General features: G+C 47.4%; 1 protein-coding gene across 1 annotated transcript in view; it reads right to left on the bottom strand.

Moving 5' to 3' along the window:
- Nucleotides 1–23,883, bottom strand: part of camk2b1 (calcium/calmodulin-dependent protein kinase (CaM kinase) II beta 1) — an 86,400-nt gene that overhangs the window by 30,457 nt on the left and 32,060 nt on the right. The window contains exons 5-11 of the mRNA XM_008288676.1: nt 19,398–19,470; nt 13,270–13,372; nt 11,939–12,022; nt 11,724–11,818; nt 9,850–9,972; nt 9,612–9,695; nt 7,223–7,265 (exon numbers count right to left, since the gene is read on the bottom strand). Of these exons, the coding sequence (XP_008286898.1) occupies nt 7,223–7,265; nt 9,612–9,695; nt 9,850–9,972; nt 11,724–11,818; nt 11,939–12,022; nt 13,270–13,372; nt 19,398–19,470 (605 nt within the window). The remainder of the gene's footprint in view (nt 1–7,222; nt 7,266–9,611; nt 9,696–9,849; nt 9,973–11,723; nt 11,819–11,938; nt 12,023–13,269; nt 13,373–19,397; nt 19,471–23,883) is intronic.

The following is a 23,883-nucleotide window of genomic DNA, read 5'->3' as shown; positions in this document are numbered from 1 at the left end:
ATAGATGTCTACATTATGAATGAACAACATTAATCTGTCTGTTCTTTTGTGGTGTCGCTACATCATCATAAATAATCTACCAAAATCCATCTGGGGAGAAGCTGGCGCCCATCACCTGCCAGTTTGACTCCTCTACTTCCTGCTCCCATAGATGTAATCCTTGCTGGGACCTTTTAGGGAGCTGAGTGCAATTTCAGGTCTAATCAGATGCAATCACATCAGCATCCAGCCACGTTACATAAAACACTATTTCTGGCTGTCTGGGATTTTCTTTCTTTCTTTTTCTTTCCCTTCTTTCTCTCTGTCTCTCCTCTCTCTCTGAACATCTAGCTCCAGTCTGTTTTTCTCACTTCCAACCATGTTCCAAGCCGGTTCTGTTGAAAATTCAACAGAACCGGCTTGGATTTGGAGGGAGGTCCAGCCGTGAGGAGACCAGCTCAAAGCGCAGTGGACACACTTGACCACATCTGCAACAAAGATCAAGCTAGAAAAACACAAGGAGGACAGGATGTGCACAACACACCACCGTTTGTCCTCGTTCTTCTTTTGTTCATTCTACTTGTGATGCTTGAAGTGAGGATTGCATATTCAGCAGTCAAGAAGTGTGGGATGTGAGCGTGGCATGAATGTGCATGGTTCATTGTTGTGCTGTTCTTCCTCAGTCTCCTTCCAAAGGCTGGTTGTTACTGAAGAGGAGAAATGGGGTCAGAATAGTGTCAGGTTCATTCTCTCATATTCTCTGACGGCCTGGACGAGAGGATATGAGAGCAGAGAGGAAGAGGAAGAAGATGAGGGTGTTTCACTCTGCTTTCCAAACATTATTTCGTCAAATTCGCAAAGTGGATATTCAAAAAACAAAACAAAGCAGGAAAAAAAACCCTGAGTGTTGCTAAAAATGGCTTTAATTTCCGGGCATGGCGATGAAATCTCTGTGAAAACCTGGAAGTCAAAGGTATCTTAGTTCAATCAGTCTGAAGGTGTAGAAGCAAGCGGCGCTCCTTACCTTGCCACAAATTACACATGAAGCAAGAAGAGAGAGGAGGAAGAGATTAAAACAAAGACATCACTGATAAACTCCCACCAGAAACACACAAGATGCACCACTGCAAGAACAAAGCAAGGATGGGCGTCGCTTCATATGGACAGTCAGCGGCAGAATGGAATAAGCTATTGGTGGGGCAGCTGCAACTCTGTCTGCACGTAGCATGTTGAAGGCCAAGTCCTGTACTCCTGCATGAGGTCTGGTAGATGCAGACTGCATCTGTATGGAAATAGAAGCTAGAACAAGGTCTCCTGTAAGCCAGTGAGGCTCAGTGAGGCTGACATGGGGAGGCAGCCCACTATTCATATTTGATTGGAGCCTGGTGGAGGCTGAGGGACACAGAGAGGACTGTGGAGTCCCAGTGGGCCACAGAAACAAGGACACAGTCACTACTTCTGTCTCCTTAGCTCAGACTGGCATGTCAAGGTCTTTGCCTGCAGTTCACATAGTTGAAAATACTGCACACAAGTCACAGTGATAAGGAACTAAAAAGAGGTCCAGTGGTTCCAAAGAGCAAAAATCTGGGTGACTAACAGGTCTCTGAAGGAAGGTTATGAAGCTTAAATTTCAGTTTGGCAGCTTTAATAACCTAAATAAAGGATGAAACAAGCTAGAGACTTTTTTTAAGTGGTAACTGAAGGAAGAGCTGCTGGAGGCAAGTGATGATTGGATTTACCTTGTGAGGTGGGAAAAATTAACCATCTCAACTCCGAAACTCCAGTTTGTAAGATTGATGTCTAAAGCTGCAAAATTACAGTTAAATAGAGGCAGAGACTGTAAAACCCATCCCATTCTAACTTCTGATGAATTGCTCATCAAGAAACTTGAGCTTAAAATCGAGATGTTTCATCCAGATCATATCTTCTGTCTCATCAAAAAGCCACCATTTGTTTTTTACAGTATTAGTGACATCTGCAGAAAATGCATACATGTCAATTCCAGCCTCTTTACATTTTGTATAATAAATAATCAAAGATCTTGAACTTTTTTAGGACTTGCGGCTGTTTAACTGACACTGTGGAGTTCTCTCTACTTCTTGGTACAGAGGGTTCAGACTCTGTGGGGTTCCTATGTTTCCTTTGAGGGTTTTTTTGTCTGTGTTCAGACAGAAGGTGAAGTAAATGTGAGCATTTTTACTGTTTTGACTGCTGGACTGTGAGCACGCTTTGTGACAATTTGCCTCCAGCAGCGTCAGGACTGGACGTGCAGACCAACAGACGCTGGCCTCAGCATTCAGGCTTTGCAAACGCTGAAAATGTTTCATCTCTCACAGACACTTCTTTGTCTCAATGTGCCACTTTGAGCAAATTCAGCTGGAACCACATGTTCCCACTGATCTCACAGTCCCAAACATTCGCCTCACATTCTGTCTGACCACAGAAACAAGACAATGAGATTTTACATGTTAAGAGCCAGTTGATGTTTGAACCACTGACTCTATCCTGTGGACATACATACATATAACATATATATATATATATAAATAATATCACTACAGTATGTGGGCTACATAAAAGCTACACCTCAGCTGACAGCACTGTGTGACGTACCCTCAATGCAAGAAATTTAAAAAATAAGAAAGCTACAGCTTCAAAGGTTATTGACTTTGTGATAATCAGCCCAGCCTTGCATCATTTACAGTGTTCATCATCATTCACCAAAACTCCCTCGTGCTGCAGCGCATGCACCAGTCCAGTGCCCCATGCAGCATTCACCGACAGCTCTCGGGCAGTTCCATCCTTAAAGTTACAGGGGTGAACTTTCCAGTGTCATTGTCAGACAGAGAAAAGAAGAGCGAAGGAGAGAGAAGTGAGGGGGAAAGGGAAGATTTGAAATTGTGATGGAGACAGAAAAAGTGGAGGTGATACGAGTGAAGTAGAAAAGTAACGGAGAGACAACGACGACAACCAGAGAGGTAGAAATGTCAGATTACAGGAAAGGGAATGGGCTGGCAGAGGTGAGTGGTAATAACGTGACACAACTGAGATGGCTTGAAAAGAGTGAGGAGAAAAAGAGAGACAGCGAGAGAGAGACAGGACAGCAGTGAGCGGACCACGGCCATGCTGTGGTGAAGATGACGGGATGAACACGGGTCTGTGGCCATGACAGAGCAGTGATAGGCGCTGGAGTCACCCTGCCAGAGCTCAGACAGGAAGTGACAGATGTGCTGACATGGACAGCAGTAGCTCGGCTTCCGTCCTTTATGTCCTCTACAAATTAGACAGCGTCAGCGCAGAACGGGCAGAATGAAACCGAAATACTCAGGAAGAGTTTTGGATTTGTTTTGCTCAATAGACACGTAGATAGATAGAAGATAGACACGTTTAGCAAAAACAAAAGCAGAGGCGCACTCATTATGGATTTGAAGGGAAGCAGGTTGAAATTATGGCTTTACCTTGTTGCTAAAATTACATTTCAGTTTCTTGAAAAGCCAAAAATGTTGTCATGTTCATTAAACGAATGCCTTTCTAGAAAATCCATAACATCACACTTAACGCTGTTCACAACAGTCGAATCGAACTTTTCTGGCGTTAACCAACCAAAAGGTGGCGCGAAACCTGCTAAAGAGTGAGAAGGAAGCATCGCTAGTGCTGCTGGGTATGTGGGAGATGGGTTAGCAATGTGCTCAGCCATCATGCTCTGAACTCCCATGCTCAGGAAGGAGTGAGGGGCAGCAGAGAGAAGTGAGAGAAGAAGGGGCAGAAGAAGTTCAGAGACAGGCAGAGAGAGGGGCAAGTGAGAGGGGTGGCATGCCCTGGGTGAGCCACCGTGCTACCTTGTTCCACCAGCCCTGCGGTGGTGCCGGCGGCTGCAGCCACTGCTGCCGCGGCCGCCGTGACTGAGGCTGGAGCGGTGGTCTGCCTGCTGCCCACTGGTGAACAGTCCAATACCAGTCACACATGAAGAGGGAGAGTTACAGAGCGAGGAGGAAAGGAAGGGCACAAGGAGGTGATACAGGAACACGGGGGTAAAAAGGTGGAGGAAGGTGGCATTTAGTCAGAAAAGGACAGGAGGTGAGGTGGAGGGGGAGAGTCAGGTGGGCGGGGACAAGGAAAGAAAAGGTGAGACAGAGAGGCGGAGACCAACAGGGCTCATTAGTTCAGAGAAGGACGATTAACTCATACAGGGTTTGGTTGTGACACAAAATCTGTCCAATGGGAATCCGCTGCTCTGACAGGAGGGTGATCAGAGAGAAATGTCAGCTTCACTCTGATCTGAGGCTCTTTAAAGCTTGCAATGTGTCTCGTTGAATACCTGAGAAGAGCGTTCACGTTAGGATGGAGGTGGTGATGAAGAGGCAGAATGCAGCCAGCGTCAGTAAACGTCAGGCCTGAAATGATCGCTGACGTTGGGAGCTGCCAGTTTGAATTTAGAGGCGGCAGCAGAATCGATCTACCGCAGTTCAGTGGATCTGGAGGAAGTGGAAACAGCTCTGGCTTTAGACATTACGATGACTTTACATGATACGACTTGACGACACCACGCCAACATGTGGTAGGAAACAGAACTGCCTCAGCACCGAAGCACTGATCTCAAGAGGCCGGTCTTTGCACATCTGTGAGTATGCCACATTTAAAGATAAATTTCATCATCTCTCCAAGTCCACAAGAACCTAGCAGCAAAATGCTGGGATGTGGATGCTGGGGTTAGGGTTAGCATGTCGGAGCGTGCTGTGCACTAGAGGGGAATAAATTAACATCTAAAAGTCAATGATGTCCACAGCTGCTGGTGTGCGCCTCTGCAAGGGACGATAATCAAGTTTCAAAGGCCAATTCAGAGTTTCTTTGTCCACAAAGGCCCATGTTCTTGTGACCACGCAGACGGTACCAGATGCTCATGAGGAGATTCTCTGTCGTCCACACCTTTAAAATTCATCATGTAAAGAGTTGGAATTTAAGCAGCTGCTGCTGGACTTTGGAGGCGCCTCGATCTGAACACGCTTTCCACTGATGACGCCCAAACACAGCGGGAAGCTCTCAGTCCTCCAGAAAGCTGTGCTGTGGGCCGACTGCACTCAGCGCAGCTCAGGAATGACGGCACCGACACGGTGCTGCGGTCCATTCTCTAACGAGCTGCCTGGTCCTGCTACAGCCTTTCACCAACATCCACAGGGGCCCTGTGAGTTTCCAGTGTTCAGCATGAGGGGCAAAGCACCTGTTGTAGTGTCAATAGAACCACGTGAACGTCCGTTTTCTGCTTTTAAAGTCCGCATTGGTCAGCGCGCGGGGATGCCGAAGCCCATGAACTGGCCTTGACACATGATTCACAGGAAGCTGAGAGCATGTGCGTAACCCATCACATAAAGCGCAGATGTAATGTGCCGGAGCTGTTTCACTAAAAGCCTGCCTCCTATTCTTTTAGTTCTGGCTCATTCTGCCTCTGACTCATTCACCTGATGACCTCACACTTGTACTGGAGTGCTGCTCCTCGTGCGAGGAGACAGAGCGAGGAGAGAGGTGACACGCCAGACCACAGCAGCGGTGGTCAGCGTGGGAGTTAAAGGGCGGCGTGGCTGCTGCGTGGACCTTCACACGCTTCCCATCGTGAAGCTGACGGCGTCAGAACAGCTGCTGTGGGTCGTGTTCATGGAAGCAGCACGCACACACACACATCTTAATATACTGAACACACACATACTGTACATGACACAGACTCTGTGGTTGTTGTTTCATTAAAAGAAAACTGAATTCTTCCTGCCTGGAAGTACATCAACCTTCAAACTTCATGAATTGGCTTCTTTCAGGCCTGGATGCACCGAAATGTTCTCGTTCGCAAATTCTTGTGACACAGAAAATGGAAAAATAATCCTGACCGATACTTCTCTGAGCCTAAAATATCTGCCTTGGTTCATACGAGGACGTTACTGTCAGTGCTGATATTCTGTTCTGTTTTTTGCCAACAAGTGGGAAAGAAATGCTGTTTTGTGCCCACAAACTTTCTCCGTTCTTAATTAAAAAAAGAATGATTCAGATGTAGAAATGTATATTTATTCCTGTTTCTATCCAAGCTGGCACCATTTCTTTCATACTTTGTGGGACACAACCATCTAAACCGTGCAGAACATCCTGGCACGTGGACTTTATTTAGTCTTTTTTGCAGTCAAACACCTGTTCAGTGACGGGACAGTCCTAATGATGAGCCACTTCTGCAGAGTTTTGGATCTCTGTCTTTAAATTAGGTGAAAGAAAAAAGAGGTACAGTTCACAACTTTCAAATTAATTTGTGAGCGTTCAGGAGGCAGGTGGAGGTGTGTAACAGCTACAGCTGACTGCTAGTCTTAGCTCTGATTTAACATCAATGTCCAAGAGAGTCATCTATGACAGAGACACAGAGAAACACAGAGACGAGTACGAAGACAAGAACACGTCGACAGCTTGCGGATCAAATTCAGTGTTTCCCCACATTTCATCGGCAGTTCAGCTTGGTGCAAAGACACGAGTCTACAGCGACTAGATTAGCACTGAAACACTTGTAGTTAAGTTCAAAAGGTCTTCAGGGTTAGATGTGACATCTACACGGTGAGGAAATAATCCGTTTACTGTGAGCGTAGAACTTTCAGCTCAGCTCATAACGATACGAGAGCAGAGAAGAACGATTTGTGTTGGAAGGAAGCTCAGCCTTACCAACAAATGCAACTGTTGTTTTGTGCTAGAAACGTATGAAAGTTTGTGCAACGTCAAAAAATGCTGCAAATTACATTTACTTGAGCTGCATTACATGTGTCCGAGTGTTATTACCACGGTAACACAAACTACATGCAGAAGAAACGATCATGAAAACACTGAAGTTGCACTGAGATGAAATGAAAAGCATGCTGTGTAGACTTTATGTGAAAACATGGCACCATGTTGGCAGCACAGGAAATCCAACGTGTCACTGTGTCTATTTTCACTTTCTTTCTGAAAAAGAAGCCAAGTGTTCGTGCTGACAGAGGGTCGTAGTGCAGGGATCAGAGATTCATGGCAGCGTTTTAGGTGAAGGGCCACTTCCAGTGATCCTCCAACAAGGGGGCATGCTGCAAACACACTTCTGCACTTATGTTCAGTATGTGTAGAAAGCCAGACAAGAAAGTCTCTCATTCAGCAAGTTTTTATCAACTGTACATTGACTGATGCTCAGATTTGGATCGAATATTTACAGGAAATTAGAATTCAAGAATTACGTCCAAGCAACACTTACCAGAGAAATTTCTAGAAACCAGCATGGTGGTGAGAATGGCCCCCTGACAGGAGAAGAACAGAGAAGGTAAGTATCTGAACCACTGATATGCTCATTTTGACACGCGTGTTGTTATCCTCCGCCGCTGACTGGTGCACGGCCGTCACGGTTCCACCAACGTTCACGCTTTTAAATTAAAACACAGATGGATATGTATCAGAGCAACAAAACAGATAAGACACAGAAACAGATTAAAAACGCAAGCAGAAAACACAGATTTATAGTTTTCTGCTTTCAGTAGCATCAGTGGCCGACTGGAATCTGTTGTTCACCACGATTCTATTTATTTCAGCTTTTTAAAGTAAATGATGAAAGAAATTCAACTTTTTTATTTTAAATGATTGTTTATGGCATTCTAACTTATCTTATTATCACATCTTTGAGCTTTCTCTCCTTCTACTCACAGAGCTGCAGGACTTCATGCTGCACTGACAAATGAGCCCAGAAACGGGTTCATCAGGAGGCTACCAGCGCGACAAACAGACTACTAATGACCCTGATTTGTGAAATTGAGGAACAGAAACGTTCCATTACAAGACGAATGGACTCTAAGTTGGGTGGAATCATCAATACCAGCCAGACTGAGACAGAGAGCAAGGCAGGACTGGGCCAACCATTTTAAAAGAAGCAGAATACGTGAAGGTTTGAGAGGTGGAACGACTGAAACACACCGAGTCGTAGTCGTTGTAGTCAGCAGACCTTTGCCTCCTACACTGATTCCACATTTTTAGAAGTGTTGGTTACAACTGGGCTCTGAGAGAATTAACCAGGAACAAACGGCAGACCACAGCGAGAGACACGAGGAGGACGTTTCCATCAGAGCCCAGCGGGGCTGTGAACAATGTGAAGGTACAATGGATCAGTCACACAAAGCGCTGCAGAGACAAAAAAGGAATGAACAATGACTCAAGCAGCTCATCTTGACACTCTTTTCTCTGGAGAGCTGATAACTTTTTATAAGGCTATATAAATGGAACTGAACTGCAAACAGAACATGGGATGTAAGAGCTCCGTCTGACATGTGAACAGATGAAGCATCCCTCTGTAGCCACGTGAAGCTCATGCTCGGCCTCTGGCCGACTCCCTCATAAAGTCAAGCCTTTTAATAATTAACATCCATCCATCATCTCTACACCTTCATCCTCACCAGGGTCATGGGGGGCGGAGCCTATCCCAGCTGACTCAGGGTGAAGGCAGGTTCACCTGGACAGGTAACCAGTCTATCACAGGGCTACACTTAGAGACAGACAACCAAGCACACTCACATTCACACCTACGGACAATTTACAATCACCAATTAACCTCAGCATGTTTCTGGACTGTGGGAGGAAGCCGGAGAACCCGGAGAGAACCCACGCTGCACGGGGAGAACATGGAGACTCCACGCAGGAAGATCCCGGGTGTCCTCACCGGGACGCCAACCAGCGACCTTCTAGCTGTGAGGCCACGGTGCTAACCACTGATCCACCTGCAGCCCCAATAATTAACAGATGATTTATTTTTTCATTTTATAAGAAAAGAACGCGGTGACATGAAACGTCTCAACACAGAGCTGCTTCTGGGGATTTTCTGTCACTTTCCTACCATCAGCTTTCATGCCAGACGTATGTCCCTTTCTTTTGTAGTTCACTGAGCAGCTCAGTGTCCAGCCTTGCCAGTGCTCTTTGTTTTTTTTTAAAGATATTTTTTGGGCTTTTCCACCTTTAATGATAGTGACAGTGAAGAGTGACAGAGAAACGTGGGGAGGAGAGCGGGGGAATGACAAGCAGCAAATGAGCCGCTGGCTGGAATCGAACCGCTGCATCGGGACTAAAGCCCGTATACGAGGGGTCGGCCACCCTACCCGCCAAGCTGTCCAGGCACCTGCTCATTTGTTTTTTAAATGTGAAAAGCCGGAGACAATTGGCGGACGCCGATGGCATGTTAGTTGAATGGTGCAACATTTGCCTGCAGCCACCTGCGTTTCTGTTTCCAGCTCCCATGTGCTGGTATTCGAGTGATGCCAAGAGTGGCCAAAGCAGCAGGGTTACAGCGTCCTGCTCCAACGGCTAAGCTGTTACATCCACACAAAATGTCAGCAATAAATCACTGCAAAAGGGAGACTATGCGTATAGGGTAACGTCTCGTACAGTAAAATGAAGTATTCATTGGACACTTGAGCACATTCAGCTCATTACTGTGGATTGTCAGTGGCATTATTAAGCTGCTTTGGAAACCCTGATGTAACAGGAAAGACCTGAAAGAATAAAGATGAGAGAAGCAGAAAGGACGGTTCTATTATTTCATCTCACACCAGAGCTTATTAGAGCAGAAGAGGAAGACGTGGGAGAGGACGAGCACGCAAACAGACCTTGAGTTTCCTCCTGGCATTGAATTTCTTCAGGCACTCCACGGTCTCCTGTCTGTGCATCATAGACGCCACTGTGGATCGTTGCTGAGGAAAGAGAGAGCGTGGGAACAAATACAGGTTTAGGAAGAATCAAGAGGAACAGACTAGAAGAAATCAGTTGATTTGCAGTTTGCATCTGTTTGTAGAGTCATGAGATGTGTGACAACTGTGCTCGTCTTCTCAAGGAAGGGAAACTTACGCAGACCCATGGGTGTTTGAGGGCCTCCTGAGCAGTGATCCTCTTGGCTGGGTTGATGGTCAGCATCTGGTTGATGAGGTTTTTGGCCTCTGGGGTGACTGTGTCCCACTCTGGGGAAGGGAACTGGAGGAACAAATAAAAACCAAATCTCTTCACGTTCACTGAAACAAGACCCAAAGTCCTCAGAGAGGCGATTTAAATGTAATTAGCTGTGATGCTTTCTTTAAACTGTGACAGTCAGTGTGTTCATCTTGGGGCTTCACATGAGAAAAGCAATTTAACCCCGTCAGCGGGTTTGAGAGGCGTGCTGTAGCTTTAAAAAAAAAAGCACTAAAGTTTCACCATTGATCAGATGCAGATGCTGTGAAACCGAAACAATCAGCGGCCGTTGAACTGACCGTGCAGCTGCATTAGAAACCAAAGCCATGCTGGAAGACGGTCACTTTATTCTGCACACCTCCTTCAGTGTGACCATCTCAGAGCGTCAGCCTGATGAATGAGCACTTCCTGCTGTAACTGGGATCTAACGGGCGACTCGGCTGCAACACTCATGAGATGAATCTCGTTTCAGCTGAACTGGACCCGACGCAGGCTGTGTTCACAAACGGCACATGGAAAAGCCTGGAAACAACTCCGACGTGTACGAAGGGGAAGTATCTGTGGTAAGTCATTGCCTCTTCAAGAAGTAATTCATCTGTTTATGACCTACGAGCTCCCAACTGTTTCATGTAAACCATGTCTGAGGTCGCTCTACCATTAGCTGCGGTTGTGCCGTTTCCAGAGAGGTGCAGGGTTTAATACTGCCGAAAGAAATGGGCCCAGAGGGAGTAAACATGTGACAGAGCAAGAAACACCCAGAACCTGGACTTCATGGTCACGTGATACTGACTCCAAGAGCCCATCTAACTCTATGAACACACCATGTCCACTTATTACCTTTTCTGTGTGTGCTGTGCATGTAGGAGATCTAAGAGCTTGGCAGGAGAAAGCAGTGACTAAAACCCACATGTTCAGCAGCTATACCGACCCTAACTGAAAATCCAAATCTATCGGTATCTTACAACGTTTATCTTTCTGCTTTCAGGCGTTTACAACATTTAGGGTGTTGCAGCTTTAGGTAAGCTCCAGACGGCACATCCAGCTGTACCGCGGCTTTCCATCACGACGTTTACTTTGGACTGTTTTTCTTTGACTCTTGTGTCTTTGAACGTCCCCTGTAGCTGTTACTGCATGTCTTTGTTTTGAGTTTCATATTAAACACATAAAAGCGTAAATGATCTCTGCTGACACATTTTCAAATAAACTCAAATCCAGGGAATACATATTTAGTGTCTATATACACCATAATGGGTCATTTCTAATGTGACACTTGCTGTGCCTTGAACAGGAGACGTTCATATCGCTTATACCAAAGTCCCACATGTGAAAAATGGCAGATTAAATAAGCTTCATGTGTCAGCAACCTTTAAGTGAACACACGTCCAGAGACACAGGAAACAGGACCGTGGCCAGATAGGAACTGGGGATGTCGCAGGTACATGTGTCTTCAATATTTTAGCCACAGTGGCTCCCAGTGGGACTGTGTTCAGCAACACCAACAGCAATTTGTTAAGAAATCCTCAACCCATCAGGTCCTGTTGTGTTTGGGCACAAACCCTGAGGTCTGCGTCCACTGAACACAGAATCACTGCCAGAGAGTCAGGCCGCCTCTCGCTCTAGCTGGCATGGAGTTCAATGTGAGCTAAGGTGAGGCTCCCTCTCTTGCACCCCCTGAAATATGAATGAGGTGACGGAGTTACGTAACAGCTGCCAAAAAGGAACGAGGGCAGTGGGAGGAGAGGGGAGGGCCCTACAACGGCGAGCAGGAGACTCACATCATAAGCCCCAGCCTTGATCTGCTGGTACAGCTTGTGCTGGTCCTCGTCCCAGAAAGGAGGGTAACCCACCAGCAGGATGTAGAGGATCACCCCTGAGACGCACAAACAGTGACACAGAAAGCGCATTTTGTTAGAGAATCTGCTTCAGTGGGCTTTTTGTTTGTTAGTTTTTGTCGAGGAAACACTGAACGGTGTCCGTCGGTACAACTCACCGCAGGCCCAGATGTCCACTGGTTTGCCATATGCCTCCTTCCTCAGGACCTCAGGGGACAGGTACCCCGGTGTGCCAGCAAACCCTGCAGCAGAAACCCACACAGGTGACTGACATGCTCACGGCAACAGACTGCGTGGCCGCTATCAGCGGGTAAAGAAAGCGATGAGCTACTGGTGGTTTACAGTGAGCTGACTGAAGGACCGGCAACTGTCCTGCTGGAGGAAATGTCCCAGACACCACCACTGGTCCATGTGGGTCAGGGTGAGGCCACACATCGCTTTTAGTGATGACTGTTTTTGTACTTGGTTGCTTACATTTTTTTTTTCCAGTCCAGCGTTAGCGCACTAGCGCTGCAGTGTCCACGGTAACGAGGCGACCGGATGATCGATGTGCTCACATCCGACCAGACTCTCATCGGTCAGGCACTCGCAGGTTTTATTTCCAGACAGAGACAAGTGCTACCTTCGTAGCTTTCCAGGATCGATCCATTATTTCTGACAGCAGCAGCAGACTACCTGTGAACAGCCTCATATTTTCACAACTTTGAACTTTTCCAACCCAGTGGAGACGCCAGATTTACCACCATGTTTACTGAAGTCAGCTTCAAACGAACGTGTTCAAGGTGTCGCTGGCTGAACTTTGTTCCAACAGACGGTTGAGTGTGTTCTTATGTTGTATAGCACGACATTACATATTATTGTTATTATCATATAGACCAGCAACCAGCATGGTGGATCACCTCAGAATGGCCGACTAACTGTTCATGTTATGTTCCTGCACAGATTTTGCATCGCCAGTTAGCTGTTTTTGGAAATCATTAAGAGCTCTTACATGCTGGTTTGCAGCATAGTCATAGTACAAAAGAACTACATTAAAATGATTTAACATGCTGCAAATAGCAGCTTGTAAGTTTGTTTATGACTCATTAGGGCTAGAAACGCTAGCAGAGGTTTAGGCTAGCAGATGACGTGCAGATCTTCTTTCCTTCACGATCCATTGATTGGTTAAAGAGCAGCGCATTTCCTGTGACTGCAGCCCTGTCATTCCTCATTCCTCTTCCATCTGACAATGTTTTCCAGAAACACATTCAGAAGTCTAAACTGTGGGTGAACTGGCATAAAGATTGTAGTTTAATGGCGACTTAAAACCAGCAGAACTGTGACAATGAAAGCACATCAGCAGCATGTTTATGCAGCACTGATCCAGTTCGTCTGTCCTGAGCTCCTTGATCTTCTCTCTGTAGCATTTCTCTGAAATACCTGCACAACTGCAACGGTTACATGGAGTTCTGGTGTGGATGTGATAAAGTCCAGTATGTGCTGTACCTACCGAACCAGGCCTGCTGATCCCCCTGCACCTCAATAGCCAGGCCGAAGTCGGCCAGCTTCACTGCAGCGTTCTTACACTTGCTCGCCAGCAGCAGGTTCTCTGGCTGAGTGGGAGAAAGGAGAGGAACCGGTTACCACACACTCTGAAACATGAAGGCTGCTGCACAACATTTCAAGTGTCCTGATGGGGGGAGAGCTGGAGGTAAACAGCTACGCATGCAACAGTTTGTACAGAACACTGGTACTGACGCAGAGTTCAGCAGAAACACACACAACACAGATTCAAGCCGATGCTCTAATAACACAGAGGCTATGCAATAACAGTTAGCCCGTTTCTCAGCAGAGTTAAAGCCAGTCAGTCCGCGGTGCTGTTTGTCCGAGCCTCATGCGATGAGCTGTGGCTCTATAGGCTTCCTCTCTGTGGCCCAGATAACGCAGCCAGCCTCATTATTCCCTGTCAGAGGAGGGCTCTAATAATGGGCTGCTATCCCCACTGGCCCCGCTCCTTCTCACTTTCTCTCCATCTCACTTCACTGCTGCCTCTGCAAACGCAACTGGCAACCCTGAGCGACAAATCAAGCCTCGGGTGGGAAATATGAACAGAAAATACAGAACATTTTTTCCCATTGATGTCCACTGTATTCATGGACAATCACACGTACATGAGCAGCACGACTCCTTAGCGTGTGGGAGGCCAAACGAACAGTGTGACCCGTTTATCTGCCCGGCTGGACGGCGTTATTTCAGCCCAGACTGGCAGACTTGATGAAACAAGGTTCTCCCTCCAACCCGTCCACTGAATTCCAGCATCACAATAGATAAAGTGCAATGTGTTGGTTCTGCCTGTTTCAGGTGTGAAGCTCTTTATGCCTTGAGAGCAGGTCCGACTCTGAGGCAGGGTTAGGGTCAGGGTCAGGCTGGTATCACTGAAAACCCCAGCCTGGTTATCATCTGCAGTCCTGGTCTACGCTTGGTGCTCGCTGCAGTTTGAGCTACGCTGATTCTGACGGTGTCGAGAGGAACGCCTGCGTGTCAAGCGCTTGTCAGATGTTTCTGTCGAAGACTCAATAGTTTTGTACGAACAGCTTCTTTTAGCTGAGCATAGCAACTGGCTGCTGTTCCCTTCCTGCAGGAATGACAGCTAAACACTGGATACTGAGATCTACATCAGAGGTTCTCAACTGGTGGGTCGCGACCCAAAAGTGGGTCACGGACCTGTTCTGGGTGGGTCGCAGACAGCTGGTCAAAAATAAATAACATATAATGTGCGTCTCAGGTTGGACTTATTTTTTATTTTGAAAAAACTTTTATTTTGACAGGCACGGTAACCATAGTTTGTTTGACGTTCATTTCAAGTTCGTTTTGATGTTGGGATGCAAGATGGCAAAACGCAAAAATGACCCGGAGTATTTAAAATGTGGATTTTCGTACTAGGGCTGGACCTGAATAGCCATCTATTGGTTCACTGTGCTGGACTCGGGATGTCAATCTTCCCACTGCCGCCACCGCCAATACAGCACTGTGACCGTCGGCCGGACCGAATACATTACAACCACTGACTGGCTCCTTGGGTATCAACGTGGAAAACATCTCGTTGCCAAGCAACGAAGAGCATCAGCTGCTGGAGCTGTCATGTGATCAGACGCTGAGAAAGAGATGTGGGGAGGTCAGCCTTTCCCTCTTCTGGTGCAGCGATGTGATGGCTGAGCATCCACCCCTCACCACTCCTGCAGGTAAAACAATCTTAGCATTCACCTGTTGCTGTGACAGTAGCTTCTCTACCCTGGTCCAGCTCAGGTCACAGCAGAGGAACAGGTTGGACACTGAGCAGGATCTGAGAGCAGCTCTGTCTGCTGTCAGCCCAGACTCTGGACCTGTGATCAGGAGTAGAGCACGAGCCCAACTGTCTCATTAACTTCAACACATGACCTGATGAGGCCAAAACTTTGTTTTAGAGTAGTTCTGATATTTATTTTATTCACTTTTGTACATGCAGCGGTCATGGTCCAGTTACTGTGCATGGTAACAAGCTCTGAAATGCATGTTGCACAGCAAAATATATTGAATTCTAAAAAAGTGGGTGGTGACTTAATGACCACGGGAAAATGTGGGTCCCAGGGTGAGACCAGTTGAGAAGCCCTGCTCTACATAATAACACCAGCACCACATTTCTCAGGAATTTGGAATCCCGCTGTGTGCTGATACTTGTATGCAGTTTTCTCCTGATTTTGAGCTTCTTTAATGACCTAGCGTAGTTGTTTCCTAACCCCAACCCTTCCACAGTGAACTGCAGCACTAGTCCAAAGTGGAAGCATGAAGACAACGAGGACATTATATTTAGGCTGCATGTGTGTCCCAGCCTCCCCTGCCCTGCAGCAGCATGAGTCTTTGCATCCTCTGCCTTCCTCTCTCTGCTCTCTGGCCTCTGCTAGTTTGTGTATTTAATGCACGGATACTTTTAAGTGTGCTTTAACAGCCTTTGAGCCAGTAAGTACAAGACAAGGAAATGAGCAAGAGAGTGAGTGAGTGAGCGACCCAGTAATCCGGAGCCTTCCTCGTGTCATCACATCCTCCCGGCTCTACCGCTTGGTGAGGTTTTACTCCTTTGTAAACGGGGGAGTCAGAACTTGCCAACGCTGCAGCAGTAAGATAATCCGTGAAAACGGATGTGGGAGGAATTTATGATGAGGCATCCGTTTCCATCAAAAGGAGCGTACATGCAATGCAATGCAAAATACCAAACCGGCCACACGTTCAAACAGCAGCGCTCACCATCTCTGTCTGACGTGATCGCACCTTCTCGTTCCACCTTTATGTCACACTCACACACTTAGACATGAACACAGAGCTGAGGACACTGAGGACTGAGGAGGGCAGAGCGACGTGCACTGATGAGAAGAAGCTGCGTTCGAGGTCACGAGTGGGTGTTTCAAATGGAATGGTTCCAAGCTTCTCTACTCGCTCTCATTCTTGGTCTGTGGGGGATCTGGAGATGTTTCATCCGTGACTTCACAGGAAGTGGCGGAGATGTGGACCTCCATAAGACGCTGTTCCATGTGAAGCAGGTTGTGGAACAGAAACTGTCCTCAAGTCATTTCTTACATAAATGGTGTTGAAGAAATTACTCTGTGTTCCCATAAAGGTCGAGATCATTGTAGTTTCTTGATAACGTTTCAAACGAGGTACAAATTCGGTTTAGCTTCTATTCATCGTTGTTCCTTCTAACTCTTTAAACCCCAAACCTGCCAAAATTACCGAGTCAGAAGCTGCATAAACAGAACAAATCGACTTTCCAAACGTCCGTAAACTACTCATCTGTGGCGCCGTTCTGGTGCGAAACGGAACCGAATCTGTGCTCGAAACTGTAATATTTGCTCTGTATCACTTCATTCTGCATGTCTCACTTAAAACTTCACCAAAAACAAAGCGTTTGCACCAGATTCTGTACAGAACGACAAAAATTCTGCACCAAGCCGTTCGTGGCCGACAGCCGAGACAACAATTCAGGGACTTTTCAGCTGAACTGGGCTGAACTGCAGGCTGTGACTACACGGAACAGACAGGAAATTATAAATGCTAAAGTAGTGCTGAAAGCAGTGAAGCACCGACATTATTGAGGGTCACCGTTATTTCCAGTGTTGGTGACTCCTGAGAGCACTTGGAAAAATGTGTGGTTGATTCCAGATTTTTAACAAGTTTTGTAAAACAGAAATTCAGCTTTTGTTCGTTGTTTCTTTGTGCTTTATGGCATTATGACGTGATTCTGCTGCACAAAACCCATTTTTGACTCCTGTCTCGCTCTAGCCAGTCGGGTTGGGGATAGTCTCTACAGAGAGCAGGAAAAAATGAACCCACGGTGGAAAAGTGTGACTGGGCAAGAAAACAGGCAGAAGCTGGGATTCAGATGGATAAGAAAGAAAATGAAAAATAATCATAAGAAAACAGATCCAAAGCGACTGCTGCTGTCTGTCCATCAGCACCATGGATGTATTTCACTAATCCCAGCAACACTCTTAGCAACCGCGGAATCAAGCCACCCTCATGTGCCTAACCCAAACCCTCCAGTGTCTAACCCTAACCCTCCGATGTCTAACTCTAACCCTAACCCTCCGGTGTCGAACCCAAACCCTCCGGTGTCTAACCCTAACCCTCCGATGTCTAACTCTAACCCTAACCCTCCGGTGTCGAACCCAAATCCTCCGGTGTCTAACCCTAACCCAAACCCTCCGGTGTCTAACTCTAACCCTAACCCTCCAGTGTCAAACCCTAACCCTCCGGTCTCAAACCCAAACCCTCCAGTGTCTAACTCTAACTCTAACCCTCCGGTGTCTAACCCTAACCCTCCGATGTCTAACCCTAACCCAAACCCTCCGGTGTCTAACCCTAACCCTCCAGTGTCAAACCCTAACCCTCCGGTGTCAAACCCAAATCCTCCAGTGTCTAACTCTAACTCTAACCCTCCGATGTCTAACTCTAACCCTAACCCTCCGGTGTCTAACCCTAACCCTCCGATGTCTAAAGTGAATTAGTCATGAATCTCTCTTGCATTAATTAATTATACGTCACCATAGCCTAACTGTACGCAGGATCCAAGCTGACGAACAACAGAAGTGCAGAACACCAGCATCCTGTCAATATTCCAGACAGCCCCACAAATCTCACAAAGCATGTTTTCAGAAGAGCTCGCGTGGTCCTGGCTCCCTGCTGGATCTCTGGTAAACAGCGAGGAGATGACCTTCAGCTCGTTATCGTGAGCTGAAGACAATGAGGCAAACGGACTTATTATCACAAGAAAATGGACTCTGTTGTGTCGGCAGAAGACGGCATTAAAACAGGTTCAATACTTCTGACGGGCAGTCCCAACTACAGGACTGTGTTTTGCCATTTTAACTATTTCAATGACATATTCTTACTTGTGTCATGGAGAAGCAGCACACGTTTCATTTCTGAGATGACAGAAACACCACTAGCATCTGCTGCACAGTCTGTCCATAGAGGCTGTTGGTTGGCACACATAGGAGTCCTCTCATTTGCCATATCCCAACTCCTAATTCGAGGGATCTTGTCACTCGGGCTGTCCTCCGTCATCACACTATGACCTATTGCATGAAACGCTCTCCATTGCTTGGGTGTGAAACCAGATAGGTGTGTCAGCTAAATAAAGAAATAGCCACAACAGTTCTGATAAACACAACACGCCTCTGCCGGAATGCTGCGACTGACATTTGCATAGAGGTCCAGTCAACAGAGTGCATCATGCAAAACAGGCATGCACACACAACAACACTAGCGGTCCAACAAACAGCAACAAAGGGACTGAAACAGCCAGACTTCTATCTGCCACGACGCTCACACACAGAGAACAGAGAAGGCTTGAGCTCATCAAATATCCTCGAGAGCACTGAGAGCAACACAGCATGCAGTCCATCCAGAGCTCTAGAAAACTCTAAAAGAGCTACATCAGCCCACAGGAACAAGTCTCACAGCATTACTAGTTAATTAACGTCCCTTTACACAAAATGAGCTGCCATGTATGGGTCATTAACTAATCTATGAAGGCAATCTAAAGCACACTCAGTGTCTGATAATCAGTAGATAGCAGTAGATGGAGCCCTGATCAGACTAAGTGTTCTCCTAACCCTGATCAGACTGTGTTCTCCTAACCCTAACCCTGATCAGACTGTGCTCTCCTAACCCTAACCCTCAACTGACAAAGACGAGCCGTACAGTGTCAGCATCCTGTTTCGTTAAAGCACTGATCAGCTGGCATGGCCTCCACACAGGTAAAGGTGGTTTCACACAGCAACAGGGCAGAGAGCTGCAGAGGCAGCAGAGCAGAGCTGACGGCGTCCCGGTGACGGCCACAGAGCAGGAGCTGAACAGCCTCCTCGCTGTACGACTGACCACAGCAGTGACTCAGCAGGACAGAAACCAGGAGGAACCGGATCATTCAGAACATTAGTCCTGATACTTAGCAAGTGACGTTACGTCCACAAACATGACACACAGGTTAGCATGAACTAATCAGACACACACAGACCGCACAGTTAACACTCACAACCCCCCCCCCCACTACACAAACATATAGTGTAACTCTCAAGGGGCAGCAGGGTGACCCCCATCACTCACCTTCAGGTCCCGGTGCACCACGCCCATTTGATGGCAGTGAAGCACCGCCTCCAGGATCTGCTGGATGCAATGACTGCATGCAAACACCAAGGGGGGCGCATGTTAGTCTTAGCAGCGTAACAATCCCGTGCACAGGCCGAGGGCGTGGGGAGGGAGGGGAGGGAGGTATGAGGGTGGGACAGGGGTTGGAAGGGCTCTTCTGTTGCCAAGCATCACACTGGGACCTTTTTACTTTACTTTTTGTTTTGCTTTGGCTGACCCACAGCTAAGCACACATCCAGGGTGGTGAAAATGAAGCCAGCAGGGTTTGCTTCACCCCCTGAAGCTACAAAACCGTGTGGTGGGAAAACACACAATTAACGGGAGCTGGAAGCTGTTAAAACAAAAACGATCCTCAGTCTTTAGACTGATCAAGTTAAAAATGGTCAGTATTCTACATGTCTCATTTAAAATGAATAACTAGCTCTAACGCTGTGCTCCGTGGAACAAGCATGAAGGACCAGTGACTCAGCTGTGAGCAAGTCACAGGAGAAAACTCCTGAACTTCTCGGCTGAACTGCAGCTTGTGTTTCCATGGAGCAGAGAGGAGACGTGTCCGTAGGGAAACAGCTATCAAAGAAATGAAACGTCATGTTCTTATTCACAGCATTGTAACTGTATCAATGCACAGGAGACATGTTTGGTTCTCTGGACTTCCAGCCATGGTCCTGCTGTTCTAGTAGAGGTGCAGACTTCATAATGTCATAATCAATGAGTCCACAGTGTGTGAACAGGTAACCAGGACACTGTTTGAGGTTCAGAGGGTTAAATCACTTGGAGCTTTGGAGCCCTAATGTGAAGCCCTTTGGCACAAACGTTCTTTACACGAACAGCAAAACCACAGGACACACATGGGCTGTACGACTGGGTTTGCTGATCTGCGCTGAGCTTCTCACTTAAACGGGGACCTCAGCTTCAAACGGGTCCTGTGGCTGCGAGCAAACACCCTCCAGCACAGCAGATGTCATTGATGACCTTCATTAGTAGAGTTTTGTGGGGCCGGCTGTACTGGACTCTGGTGGCCTGGAGGGGCATAGCTGTAGGCGCTCTGCAACAGAAGACTCCTTGGAGTCTAGCTAACCTGCAATGAACCGGTGGACATGATCTTCGTCTCTGATACTCTATTCTGTGTAGATGATGGTGTATCATCAAGGCACACGTTTTACTGCTGCTGGCTGAAGGTGGCGTCCACCTCCCTCCGTGTTTCAGCCAGCAGGCCTTGGGCGATGAAAGAGGGCTGTGAGAATATGGCTGGCCGAGGGAGGCACAGAAGCGCTGATGAAGGAGGTAAGGGAAGGAGTGAGTCATTGTGCAATTAATAACATTTAAAGGATGTGTCTGGGATCAATGCCATGTCTACTGCCAGTCTCGCTGGCCTCTGCTGACAAGCGGCGTCGTTCTGATGTCAGGAAGCCACCGGACACTAAAAATAAAACCCCAAAAGCCAAAAACTGTGCGAGGGACACTGAGACTAGATGACATATACACACTACATACAACACGTATGTAGGTGTGTGTTCAGGGCCGTGTTCGTTGTCTGGGTCCGGCTGGTAGACTGAACTAATGCAGAGCTGCATTAACACACACACAGCTGTGATTGTGTCATTGTGTGTGGGCCAAAGATGTGTGCATGTGCTTCCTGTGCACTGACAACCTTGTTTTTTTTTGTCACCACCGTGGGTTTTCTGCCACCTTCACGCTCTGCGCCGAAGCTCAAAGACTGCCACATTTCTTGTTTGCAGCCTTGAAGTTTGCATTATTTACGTGTTCTAAAATCCTTACATGGACGCGTGTGAGACACTCAGCTGTAAACAGGGTCCGTTTGGAGTCTGCAAGATATCTGGACGTGACAGAAACAAGAAAGAAGGAGCGACGGGCAGCGAGGACCGGAGACAGAGTGACAGCGGGAGAGAGAAGACGGACTGGCATGGCTGCTAAGCTCAGGGCAATAAATTCAAACCTGTGTCTTGTTTCTAAAGGTCTCCCAGTGAATAAATACTGGGCAGGTCACGTCCACAGAGCGCCGGTGTGTGCATGCGGAGCGACCACTAAAAGACAACACCAGCATGTGGCTGCATGCGTCTGTAAATGTGCGGTCAAGGCTGAAGCAGCTTCTATCTATGAGAAGCGTGGCCCTCATTCACACACAATGTGTTTCTGTGTGCAGGTATGCAGGCGGTTCAGAGAGTGTGCTTGTCCTGGTACCAGCACCGCTGGACTCTGTTTGTGTGCACTCGATCAGAGGAGATCAACTCTAATGTTCTTGAGCTAGCCGTCAGGTCTGGGTGGTCATGCCGTGGACAGCTGCTGTACGATCAGAACCAGTTTGTGGTTTTCTGACAATCTTGTATTGGGGCATTCGAGCTGGGATTTCAGAGGAACCCTAAAATCCAATCATTGAGGGTGGACATTGCATTTCATTTAGAGAGCTCAGTCGCTGCTGGTCGTGTCCCGACCTGCAGGCCGGCCCGATCACTTCCGAGCGTCATTCAGCTGCCTCTTCAGTGAGTCTCTCACCCCGGAGACAGACTCCAGCTCACCGGCTTGGACCGCGGCTGATGACAGCAGTCCTCGTTCTACAGTCTGCTTGTGATGAGACAACCGACTGCAGTCACCAGCTGCAGTCCAAGATGGCGGCGTTGGAGTGGGTCCATCCAGAGGCTCACTGGAGAGGCAGCTGAAACCGCAACCGCCACAACGGACATGTGAACATCTACTAGAGAGACTGGGCATGTACTGCAGATATCGGCATTTCTACATCATGTTTCCAGACAGATGACGTCACTTTTACCACTTGTGTGTATGGGCCTTCCTTTTTAGATATCTACAGCTTAATTTGGACTAATGCAGATACTCAGAAAAATGTGGAATAAAAATCAGTCAAACCCTTGAAGAAGGTATAAACCTACTGATGAGCAAGGATAGCGCACTGATTCCTAGGAGGTGCCACGACTGTCTGAGCACGAGTTACCTCAGATACCAACAGGCCTGCCAGGACAGCGTTTGGAAACGGTGACCTGAATATGATCGTGGTTACAACCATCACACAGCAGGTGGTTTGTCAAAGGAAAAGCAGTTTAATCATAAAAATCACACTTCACTATTTATCATTGAGTTTGATTGACATCGGGGGGCGGGGGGTTTAGAGGTCTGTGATTGTTATTAATAGTGTTTTATTGTCATGTCTGAGTCGGATCTCATCTGTACAGAAACCAGCGGCTCAAGAGATCAAATGTTTAAAAATCTTCATGAACAGCACACATGCGGCGTCACACTTGTTTGGCTGTTTGCCTCCTGCAGCTCAACATCTTCAACGTCTCCATAAAGACACGTCTGGTATCGGCTGGGGCTGTCGTGAAAACACCGGGATCAATACAAGAAAAATAAACGATTGAAAGCTGGAGAAAATGGAGGAGGGAAGAAAAGACAATCAATAGAGAACACAGTAAATGTAGCTGTGGATCTTATCGAACGAGGCTGGTGGGAGAAGCGGCCATCTGTAAACACTGGGCATCTATTAGACGGGCTGAAAGCTGCAGGTGGCCGCCTGCGCATCTGTACAAGCTCATTGGCTGATTGATCAGGCTGTCAGTGCAACAGGAGCGCTTGGTGTGAACTCGCTCGTACAATGGTTGAAGAGAGGGAGGGAGGGAGGGAGGGAGGGTGAGGCAGGCCAGGGTCCTCCGATTACAAAATAAAGTTCAATACGATCAGAAGGCAACAAGTGAACATAAGAGCAAACCAAGACACGAGTCGGACAGGCGGACACGAGACCAGCGACTGACAGGAAACGACACCAACAGACGAGATCGAGGAGGGAGGAAAGGAAGGAACGGAGGAAGGAAAGGAGGCAAGCAAAGGTCATGGGGACGGAGGAGGTTAGGAGGAGGGTGGGGGATGCAGATGCTCCTCTACATATACTAACCTTCAGGTCCCTGTGCACTATGTCATGTTGGTGAATGTGATGGACACTTTCTAGAATCTGATGGATACAGTGACTGTGAAGACAAAACAGAGAGAGGAGGGACGGTGGGGTGGAGGAGGCGAGCGGAAGGAGGGATGGAGATGGAGGGGGTTGGAGAAATGGGACAGGGGAGTGAAGGAGAAGAAGGGAGGATGCCAGATGAATGGGAAAGGCCAACAGGACGACATTGGAGATGATAAAAAGGGCAGGTCCAGGAGGTGACAGAGATGCCAGAGGAAAGGAGGAGGAGGAGGAGAGGTCAGATAATAGGAGAGGAGAGAGAAAGAGAGAGATGATGTAGATGTTGGAAAGGAGAGGGATGGGTGGGTGAACGCAGGAGGAGGAGGAGGAGGAGGAGGAGACAAAAACACGTTTTGTTTTGTTTTTTGAAACATGATGAGAGACAAGAGAAGCCACAGCAGAACATCCTGCCAGACAAAACACATCACGAGGAGGAGAGGAGAGGAGGAGAGGAGAGGAGAG

This window comes from Stegastes partitus, unplaced genomic scaffold (assembly GCF_000690725.1).
Source record: "Stegastes partitus isolate 25-593 unplaced genomic scaffold, Stegastes_partitus-1.0.2 Scaffold569, whole genome shotgun sequence".
NCBI lineage: Eukaryota > Metazoa > Chordata > Actinopteri > Pomacentridae > Stegastes > Stegastes partitus.
This window is presented reverse-complemented; position numbering and strand designations above follow the sequence as displayed.